The sequence below is a fragment of the Bubalus bubalis genome, chromosome 9, assembly GCF_019923935.1.
Source record: "Bubalus bubalis isolate 160015118507 breed Murrah chromosome 9, NDDB_SH_1, whole genome shotgun sequence".
Taxonomy (NCBI): domain Eukaryota; kingdom Metazoa; phylum Chordata; class Mammalia; order Artiodactyla; family Bovidae; genus Bubalus; species Bubalus bubalis.
In genome coordinates, this window is record NC_059165.1 from 65,076,171 (window position 1) to 65,087,534 (window position 11,364).

The 11,364-nt window shown below is 42.2% G+C and overlaps 1 protein-coding gene across 2 annotated transcripts; it reads left to right on the forward strand.

The window, feature by feature from the left end:
- The first annotated feature begins 2,486 nt into the window (after window positions 1-2,486).
- Window positions 2,487-8,684, forward strand: CDKN2AIPNL (CDKN2A interacting protein N-terminal like). Of its 2 annotated transcripts, none has more exons than XM_006042802.3 (3): window positions 2,487-2,750; window positions 4,063-4,162; window positions 8,330-8,684. In XM_006042802.3, exons 1-3 carry the CDS (start codon window positions 2,512-2,514, stop codon window positions 8,339-8,341), a joined length of 351 nt encoding a protein of 116 aa, XP_006042864.1. In that variant the 5' UTR covers window positions 2,487-2,511; the 3' UTR covers window positions 8,342-8,684. The 2 variants fall into 2 exon arrangements, with proteins under 2 accessions (XP_006042864.1, XP_025148483.1); XM_025292698.2 differs by lacking the exon at window positions 8,330-8,684 and adding an exon at window positions 7,332-8,025.
- Window positions 8,685-11,364: the final 2,680 nt, after the last annotated feature.

Genomic DNA, 11,364 nt, shown 5'->3' on the forward strand with positions numbered 1-11,364 from the left:
GGGGTGATGAAAATATTTTATATTTAATTTGTGTTGATGGTTGCACAAATCTGTGAATATATTGAAACCACTAAATTCATCCATTTAAAATACTCAATGGTACCCACTCCAGTATTCTTGCCTGGAGAATTCCATGAACAGAGGAGACTGGCAGGCTACGGTCCATGGAGTTGCAAAGAGTTGGACACGATTGAACAACTTTCACACATACACAACGATGTTTTAAAAAGAAGATAAGGTAGGAAAACTGTACTTGTCTATATAAGTACTTCACTTTAAGAAAATCTGAATCACAGAAACAAGTTAGAAACAATAACCTGGGCAGTGACTGGACTTGCCACAGGGCCCTGTAAAATGTTAATATTAACTAACATTTTTAGGCTACTTTACATTTTGAAAGTATAATGTTAACAAGATCATATAAAAGTATATGATATATAAAGTATAAAAAAGAATACCTATTTGTGTACGTTTGCATTCTTATGACCTGCATGCATGTATGAATGTGTCTATATGTAGGTACACATATGCATATGTCTCATCATTATTAAAGATGATTCTAAATGAGATAGTTGCCAGATGACCTCTTAGCCTTTACAGGAGTTAGCTATGTAGCTGCAGTTGTTGGTCATAAAGTCCAGGTTCCTATTTCTGGGCCAACCTCTCCACCATACAATCAGGTGACCAAGAATTTGGTCCCAAGAACCCTCATCAATGTTTTTCAAAGTTTGGTCAGCTGCAGATGGAATCAATTTCCTGGAGCCTTGACGCAAAATCCAGTTATGGGCCTGGGACTCTGCTATTTTTGGCTATGTCTCACAGCTTTCATAATTTCAGTTTCTTGACCAGGGACTGAACCTGGGCCATGGCAGTGAAAGCACCAAATCCTAACCACTGGACAACCAGGCAACTCTTAAGGAATCTGTTATTTTAACAAGCTCCCTAGGTGATGTAATCTACACTTAATTTCGGGAACCCCAGCTCTGGGTACCTATTGCTGACTGATGTGGAGAAGCTGAATCTGTCTGATTTCACAGGTCTGTTCACATTCTTCCCAATAACCAGGGTAAAAGTAGCATGCCTCCCTACTGTTAACCACAGTGGATGTCACTGAGCCTGGTACTGGTATTTGCAGGCATAGTCTACTTGTGAGACTGCCTGATATTTCCATTCTATACCTGTTTTCTGCCTGCTAGAGGCCCTGATGTCTCATCACAAGCTGCAGAAGCAGGAGACAACTCATAGGTAGCTTTGCTCCTAAGCCTCACAATACCGTACCTACATTGAAGCCTTGGATCCTGGATTCTCGGCTCAGTTCTGTACTCCAACCCACATTTGATGGGGGAAGATGGGGAAGCCTATTAGCTCAATAACTTCCCAAGGTTGATGGAAGTGCAAGTGGTTTCCCAGTTCCTGAATGAGATGTGAAATTCAGCTTTTATGAGCTTGTTTGTCCGTGGGTCTACCTGACCCTAGAACCGACAGCAGAGTCAGGCCAACTCACCTGCTCATTTCCTCCAGACACATCCATTTTCGCCCCTGCCAACATCTTTTGGAAATACCTGGTTAAAATCCTTCAGTGGCTCCCCATTCTTTTTAGGGCCTAGACCACAACTCCTTCCGTGAACCACTTGGTGGTTCTTTGCATCCTTATCTCCTCCACTGTCCCCCTACTCTAGAATTTGTCATACAGATCTTGCAGTTCTCTCACCAGTTCAGGGTCTCCTGTGGTACCCTACTCTTTCGTGTCGTTAACTTCTGTAAATTCCTCAGCTCTCCAGTATCATTTACCTCACCAAGTCTGCATCAGGTCTCTTGCTTATTCATGCTCCTGGCACTCTGGGTCTCTCTTTTATTAAACTTTGTCAATGCTGAAAAGTTTCCCTTGAGCAATTATTAAGTATTCACTAATAATGTCTATCTCCCCCAGCAGACTAAAGTTCACTAGAGAAGCGCTCTGAGTTTGCTGTCATACCATCCCAGCACCTAGCAAAGGGTCTGGCAAGTACTCAGCTGGATCGCTAACTGGTTCCAGGAAGTCGGGCCACAAGCTGGGTGGAGTGTCAAGGCCTCTGGGAATGGATAAAAGTAGACCCTGAGCAACTACACCTGTAATTCCTCGGAACTGTGGGCAAAGGTCCTGCGGGCCGGGTGCTCGGGGAATTCCCAGGTCAAGGACACTGTAAAAGTCCTGACTGACATCCAGCTGCCGAATGGGAGAGGGCCGTCCTTGCTCTGTGCTTGGGAAGGCCTCCGTTTCCCTACTGGTTTCCCACAGGGTCCAGTGAGAACTGCCCCTGAGGCCCTGAGGTAGAGCCACTCCAGAGGCGCCGGCTGCAAGTCTGAGGTGCCGGTTAGGGCTGGGTGAGGCCGCCGCGCCCGCCGAGGGCGCTCCAGACCAATCCTCCTGCGCAGACGCGCGCCGCCGGTGCTCCTCTAGCCGCAGAGAGGTGGCGCAGTGCATGTCGGGAAGGCGGTGGGCGGGTCCGGCCCTTAGCGGTGGAGGGCGCCATGGTGGGTGGCGAGGCGGCCGCTGCCGTGGAGGAGCTAATCTCCGGTGTGCGGCGAGCGACTGACTTTGCTGAGCAGTTCCGCTCCTACTCGGAGAGCGAGAAGCAATGGAAGGCCCGCATGGAATTCATCCTGCGCCACCTGCCCGATTACCGCGATCCACCCGACGGTGGCGGCCGCCTGGACCAGCTGCTGTCCCTCTCCATGGTCTGGGCCAACCACCTCTTCCTGGGTTGCAGGTGCGGACCCCTGCCGGCTAACTGACCGTATCCCAACCCGCAGTCCTAACCCCAGGGCTAACCCTTGCCCAAGGCTGACTCCGTCCCCAGTCTCCAACCGTACTAGCCAGGCCTAAGGCAGAGTCCCATGTCAGCCAATTCTTGAAAAGATACTTAACCTCTCAGAGCTTCGACTTTCTCATCTGGAAAATGAATTGTGATGACTACAGTATTAAAGGGTGAAAAACACTTAGCACAGGCTGTCATCTAGCAAGAAGAGCCCTATAACATGCTAGGCGTTCGAGTTTGTATTATTTTGTAATACAAAATACAAATATTTTGTTTGTATTATTACTGTAATTACTTCAAACCATCCTTTCTGAGTGCATAATTTTAAGTTCATTAGCTCCTTCCACATGGCAAACCTGCAGGGACAGAAACTGAGATACCCAGTTTACATAAGCAACTGAAGAGAGGGAAAGAGACATACCTAAGGACCATGCAGCTTCTGGCAGGATTGGTGGATTTTACCATTTATGGCAGGATGTAGTTTGTGGTCCTTGGCTTTTTCTCTCACATCCTAGTCTGCTGGACCCAGTAGCAAGCAGCACTCTTTGCCTTTCTGCCTTTTATGAAATGCCTTCAAGGAACTGTGTTTGAAATGCTTGAAATATGGCGCTCTACCACTCCATGAAGCAGGTGGCAAATCCTTTTATTTAGCATTTCCTGAAATTGTTAGGATAATGAAATGACTTAGTTGACTAGTTCTGGTCTCTGTGCTCCTTATGGCTGTGTGGTCACATGGCCCCTGTAATCCTAAGCCACTTGGTTTTGCTTTCAGATTTGGGGAGTTACTGGAACAGGATTTGGGGAAGCAGTGCCTGCTGCATCCCTTCCGTTTCTCTGACTTCCAGGTGCCCCTAGTAAATTCTAGTTAACAAGATGCAAGATTAGGCAAAAGTAAGAATATTGGACAAATGAACAAGTAATGTTATTTTCATTAGACCAGTATTCCACATATTAAAAAAAAAAAAAATTTGGCCCTCATACCATATCCATGAATACGTACTGCCAGATGTACAGTGCCTCTATTTTTGTAAGTCTTGTTTTGTAAATCTTAACAACACCTGCTCTGTTGGCATTCCTAATGCCGCTTCTGTAGCCACATGCGGAAGAACTATTTTCTAACTTGATGTTGCTATCAGTTTCCCCAGTAGTATCAAATTGTTCCTCTGAGAGTTGAGTTTATAGTCCAGCTACCTGCAATTTCTTTTTAGCCCACAGTGATAATAATTCTTCCAGGATTTTTATCTTACTACTTTTTATTGTGCAGTTACAACAAAGACCTTTTAGACAAGGTGATGGAAATGGCTGATGGGATTGAAGTGGAAGACCTGCCACAGTTTACTACCAGAAGTAAATTAATGAAAAAGGTAAACAGGATTTCCAAGTGCATTTGAAATGGTATAGAGCTAATGGCCCCTGCCTTTATGGTGATGTATTAGAGTATATTGTCTTCTGAATGCTCTTGTTTACTACCCCAATCTAAGCCCTTTCATTTCTCTGTAACTGGTATAAAGCTTTTCATAACCAGGTAACAACTCAGTAGGTAAATTACACATTGTGGGTGGAGTAACACATAAATTCAACCCCTTTAGTTCCTTTAGGAACATTCTATTTTGAGCTTTTTGCTTGAATTTAAGAAAATGTTGCTTAGAGTGCTACAGTTTCCCACTTATTAAAAAATCTTTTTGATAACATTAACTTATCCTTACCGCAGTGGTTGAGGACACCACCAGACTTGTTTGGCTTCTCTGACTTGTTGATGGAAATGTGGATGGTGTGATATCCACACATCATAACTGTTTCCTATTCTGCCAGGCTTGGTCTGATGTGAGGCTGTGACTTTTTTCCATAGTGAGCTGTTGCCTGTCAAGCCTTGCATTTTCCTGTGGGGGCCAGGGGCCATAGAGTGTGTGGCAGAAGAAAGCTCAGAGGATACCAACTGCTTTTTACTGTCTCCCAAGATAAGGTTTTTCTTATTTGCCCTGGTCGTCTTAGGCAGTGGAATTAATTGTTTCCTCATCCCCCATAGCACTTCACCCAGACCTTTTTAAGGGCACATGGTAAGCTTCTTGAGAGATGAGACGGTTCTTAAGACATTGATCCTGTTAACTCTGAAACCTGGTATAGGCATGCACTAGAGAAGGTGCTCAGAAAATGCTTACAGAATTGACAACGAGTGAAGGCTGCTAGCCTCTGTTAGTTCTCATCTCAGAAACATAGGCAAACGCTTGCTTCACCCCACTTGGGTCTTGTTTTGGGAAGCAGGGCATAGAAAAAGGTTCCCTTCAGTGTGGGTTTTGGGAACTAATCAAATCCTCAGCTGCCCCAAAAGTACTTCAGCCCCAAACAGCAAACCCCACTTGATTGCAGATAATTTCCTTTTAAAAGTATTGTTTTTTAACTGAATCTGGAATCAAAAGTTTCAGGTTGAGTTCAAGGGGCTATTTTGTTTTTCATATCAGCTGTTAACAGGGCTGCTGTTTGTAGCCAGGGAGCCATTGGGAATTGGGAATTTGTGACTTTTGGAATTCTCCTATGAAATATTAAAAAAAAAAACCTGGGGTAAGTCCCTTGGTATCCAGGTCGTGAGGTTCCTTGGGCCTAGGCATGGGACAGTTAGATAATTTCTGGCCACCTGGTTGTACCCCATGGGTTAGGGGCAGGCAGGGAGTAGGGTGAGCTTTCATTTCCTGACTGCTCATGGCCAATTCTTTCCTTGACTTTTTGCTCCTAAGAGGTGGTCTGCCCTCTCTAAGATCTGTTTTTCTCATAAATACTATATTTCTCTCTTTACAGTCATACTGGGATATTGGAGGTCATAATACTTCGTGATTTTTGGGTTTCAGATTCCAGATGAGACTAAGGAGTTTTTGTAATTAACAAGAATGTCCCTAACATTATCCATAGACCAGAGTGAAGAAGTTATGTGTGTGTGTGGTGAGGGGAAGAATTACTAAACTGTTAAACATTTTGTAAAGGGGTCTGGAACCTCAAAAATGTAGGGAACCCCTGTCCTGGGTTCATTTTTGAATCCTCTGTTCATTTTTGACATTTAGAGTGTCAGCCTCCAGAGTAGAGTCCTCAGAGATGAACTTTGGCATCCCTGAAGCCAGCTCTGCTGTCAGAATAATCACTGGCACCTAGTTACCTGGAAGAAGCCTTCAGGGTGGCTGCATTTCTATAGCACTTTTGGATTATGTATGTTAGAACTTCCTTCAAATAAAACTTAGGTTTTTTTAGTAACAGAGTTTTAGATTGTCAGTGTCACTGAAAATGAAGCGAAGTAGATTCTGAAAAGTGAGATACTTGGAGGATGTGTGGTGTTTTGCCAGTTGGTAAAGAGTCTTTTAGATAAGCCTGTCCTGCGAATGAGTCATCTTACCTGTTCCATGACAGAATTATGGTGTGTTGAAGGCTGTCCCTTCTCTTCTGAAAGCCACCCTGAGTGCCCACTGGAAAGAGAGCCCTGGGGGCTTTGCAGCAGTTTGTGTGTGTGTGTGTGTGTCTTGCCTGAGGTCTTTGCATGTAATAGAGGTTGGCAAACATTAAGCACCATTGCCAGCCCAGAGACAAAAAAATGAAACAAAGAACCTTGATATTGAGCCATACACTTGAAAAGGTCAGTTATGGTTCTGCCCAGATTTGATCCTTAGCTCTGAAGAGTTTTTAGTTGGGTTTTGAAGCTAGCTACCAAGTGGAAATGAATAGCCTGGCATCACTGGTATACAGAGACTGGATAGTGAAGATTACTTAGAGACATAAGTTCTTTAAAGATTTTAAAAATACTTTATGGCTATTTGGCACTTTTAAGGCCAGTAAAACTGAGGTCTGTCCAGCTTTTTTTTTTTTTAAGGGGGGGGCGGTGTGGGCAAATCTGATAAAAGAAATGAGCATGGGACTCTGACAGGTGGTATTTGTCAGACAGTTGCAGTGTATGATTTTTCTTTGGAAAAAAAGGAGATTCAAACAAATATATTGAACAATCTCAATTATCTAACGGCCCTCCCAAGGTACCTACCAGCAGAACTTTGTGATCGACCACGTTACCCATTAATGAGCAATAATTAACAAAGTGCAGCAGCTCCCTCAGGAATGGTGTTGTTTCTCAGACTGTATATTATTTCCAAGGCATCATCTTAAGGAGAAAGAGCAGTGAATGACTAGGAAATTATCATTGTTGGCCAAAGAAAGAATCTGTCCACTTAATAACTCTGTTTTTCCTGAGAACATTTTTATCCAAGAGGGAAAAGGGCAGTATGGAAAGTGACTAAATATGAAATGTGGAAGAGAAGTTAGAAAAGTGTGCTTGCCTTTCAGAGAATTTTTCTTCTTGTACATTATATCCAGTCTTGGCAAGCTCTAAAGTAATGGAGCAGCCACTCCACTGATGGAAGGAGACGTGGTTCTAGTAAGATGGCAGGTATCTGTGAGTATTAAAATTTTTTTCAGCCTGCCAGAGTAGTTAAATCAGGTTTTGTCTTGGATCCTAAGATAAATGCTTTGTGGAGCTACCTTTCTTTTTCCCTTTATCCACAAAAATAGAACCAGCCAGAAGAGCTTTGTCTGACGCTACGGGCCAGTCTGTTGCCTGGTGCCCAGCATGAGTGAATCACCTACCAACACTAGTGTCAAAGACCAGACTTGAAACAGCCAAAGCCAGGGGCAGCTTTGCTGCTACTGTAGTCTTGGTCTGTCCTGTTGGAAATTGAAGAGAGGGCTTATGGGATTCTCTTTCCCTTTGGAATAAAGATGGTTTTTTTAGGTGATAACTGCATTCTTCTCAAAGGAGAAAGACCTCTTATATTTTGCTCTTGCTGAGGAATTTTGCTTCTTCACTTCTCAGAGACTGATATGACAGGCTTAAGCCAGGAAATAGGTCATACCTTGAAAACTGATTGCTAAAAAAACTGATTGACTCACTTGCACTGCTAAATGTTAAGGAAATCCATTCAAATAGGTGACAGCCAAAATAATAGCTTCACACCCTGCTTAAAAGTTGTCTAAAGCCAAGTTTAAATTTACCAAAGGTGCTAGAGAGTACCCAGAAAGAATGTATCTGCTTCAGTTCATCACTATTTGAAGACATGCATTTACAGTTTCTAATAGTGTGAAATTCAGAAACATAACCTTCACATCTTCTAAATATCCTGAGTCAATGTGAAATGTTGTGAATTACTACGTGGATTCAACTGATTTTAATTTAGAACAATGAAAGGTTTGTGTGATTCTGTTTTTAGAAGCCTTCATTGCAGAGCATGCCATGGAAAAAGTTATTTTTTAAGTATTTCTGTTATCATTGTGAATTGTGAACATTAACAGATCACAGGTGACAAAACAAAAAATCTGGCTTCCAAATGGATGGTATGGTCAGTGTTTTGCTCTATCTTCTGTATATAGTAAAATCTTAATAATTTCTGAGTCTACCTACATACCATCTGGGTAGGACATAAAATTTGTATCACTGCTGTATTTTTACTTATGAATTTGATTCATTAGACTAACATGGCTACTTAACTTTTTCTTTTTTTTCCTAGCATCAAAGCTAAGGCAGAAGATTCATCACACTTCCATCATTAGTTACAGGCTTGGAAAGGAGGCTGGCATGAATGCAACATTGACCTCAGCAGCCTCTTAAGATTCTTGGTATTAACAACATGTAGGAAAGAGGCAATTAGAATGAAAGGGAATCTTGTCTAGATTGGCATTTTTAAAGTTCTCGTTTTTCTAGTAGCTATCCGTTTTTCTAGTAGCTATCATTGTAAAAGTATGCATGGATATTTATGTGTTTATAAATCATGCCCTCTTTTGTTGGTCGAAATGTTTAAAATGCCTATTTTTTTTATGTTGATGTAATGGCAGGTAATGAATTATACACTTTGGATTTTTCAACAGTGTACCTTTAAGTGTGATTTTGCTTTAGTCTTTTTTCTCTGCTGAGGCAAATCATATCCCTTATGTCTACCTGAAGTTTACACCATCCATATACCCTGTTTCTACACACATTTCACCTTTTTTAGAGATGAGTGAAAATCAAAATCATAGGGCTTTAGGTTTATCTACCAGCTCATGGGAAGAGGCAGCCTTATTTTTAAAAAAGCCTTATTTTTTAAAAAAAAGCCTTATTTTAAAGCTCAATGAAACAAGATTCCACAGCTTGGTCTCTAAAAGGCCTTCCAGGCTGCTGAGTAAAAAGCCCATATTCTTTCTTCCTGGAGGGAGCCTGAGGTTTGGTTTTCTAGACTTGAGGAATTGCTTTATACAGTCCCTCAAGAAATATTTAGTGCAGTGCTGCTTTGCTCTGAAGTTCTCATTAATTTCCCTCTTTCAGTTGATGTATGTTTCTTACCCCCCGCCCCCATTCCTCTTTCTTATTTAGTACCCACTCTTACATGCTTATCTCTAAACATAAATACTGAGGACTTCATGTGGGGACAGCAGTGTAACAGTCAGTCACGGCAGGATTCCCTATCACTGTGCTTGGTACTGGGGATAGTGGCAAGATAGGATAGTGGGCCTGCCTGAGCTTAATCTGCTGGTGAACTCAGGACACTGAAGTGCTAAAGAGGAGAGTGACTGGGAGCCTGGTGCCTGGGAGCAGAGAAGAGGGATGACTCTCACCCGTGATTCGAGGCTGGAGCCAAGTGAAGACCTTGGGACCTCTGACAAGTCACTTCTCTCTTGTGGCCTTTCCTGGGAAATGATAATCATAGAAATAGCTACCACAAAGACCGGTGACAAAGATTAAGATTATGGTGCTCAGTTAGCCGCGGCCTCTACAAGATATAATTCCCCAATAAAATATTCAATAATAATATCCTATCAGGAGTACATCCATTGCAAATTCAGCTTATTTTTGAAGACTTCGCCAGTAAATCAAATTTTCTGATGTCGTTTTCTAGTGGATTTTCTCTATTTCCTCAGCTTAAACTGCCTTAAAAAACAAACTTTATTTTAGAACAATTTACAGGAAGTCTGTAAAAATAGTTTATGGAGTTCCTGTATACTCTGCAGTTTCCCCTATTATTAGCATCTTACATTAGTATGGTACATTTGTTACCATTAACAAGCCAATATTGATACACTTTTAACTCATGTCCAGGATGTCCACGCTTCACTGAGACTTAGTTTTCACTTGATATCCTTTTTCTGTTTCAGGATCCCATTACTCTCCCCAGGATAAGTTGCCTGTTTTTCATCTTACCTTTACCTCTGTGGCTATCTCTCCTATAAAATTAATCAATATTTTAGACTTTTATCCTTTGCTTACTTGGAATATAAAGTGGCATAGAAATCTAATATTCTGCATTGCAGCACCCGTTGCAGCGAAAGTAAAATGGCCCACTTTTAGATTTGGAACAGGAGTTCACAGGTAAGATACAAGCTACAAGCCACTGGTCTCCTCGTATATACAGTCTTGCCCACAAAATGGAGTGAGGATCAAGTGAGATTATACAAAGGGACATGGTAAAGTATTACTTCAAGTAATGACTAGAAGAGGCTCTCATCTGTTAAAGACATTAAGCCTCAAGACCTTTTGAGAAGCAACCACAATTGATAGAGGAACCACCCATGGATTCAATCAACTGCAGATCATGTAGTACTGGAGGTCCTTGTTTATTGGTAACAATTTATGTGTAAGTGGACCTGTGCAGTTCAGACCTGTGTGTGGGTCATCTATACTAACAGTACAGTTTAGGGTGCTCAGTTAATAGTGATGCCCTTTCATGTTATCCAGAAAGTGCTTTTTGAAACATTGCGCAGTCTTTGGCCCACCTGATCAATCCCTTTCTACCTGTGCACAGGCAAGGATTCCCTCTAAGCTTTTCCAGGATCCACTTAGATCTGTGGCTTACCTCTTCAATGGGCACTTGGTGGAATCTCTGTAACTGTCACTGCCCATCCTCTGTTGCTCTGCTATCTGTAGTAAATGAGTGAAAATACACACTGTGGTATCTGACATGAGATATATTACCGTGTTTCCCAGCTGTCCAGCTCTATCTAACGTCTCTGCCTGGGTACCCTTATGTCTGAAAGGAGACTGAAACCTCGGGGGTCTGAAAGTCACCTTGTCATCTAGCCCTGTCTCTCATTCTTGACTAGGTTAGGGACACCTTTCGGTTCTGTAGTAGTAAGAATAAACATAACCCTTAAGAGGCAAGAATTTTAGAACTTAAAGGTTTGGGATCATGTGGAAATAGCTTCCTTCAACAAACAAGTACATGCTAAAACAAACAAACAAAAAAACTGCCCTCATGCATAGTATACACACACACACTCCCTAAGAAACAGAACCTTACCTGGCTTGTTTTTCATTAAAATCAATAAATAGCCAGATAACCTATTTATTTAAATGAAAAGCAAGCCAAGCAAGTTCTGTTTCTTTCCCAAAGTTTACTCTGTCCCTTCAAAGTTAGGACTCCTGGGGCAAGGCACAGCAATATTTCACTGCCTTTCTCATTTTGGTTTGGAAGGCTTTTTCACACTGCCAGCAGTAGAGGCAGAGTTCTTCGCATGTGCTCCTACCTGAGATGGAGGTGGGCCTGAAGCCTTGCTCATAGATGCGACTTCA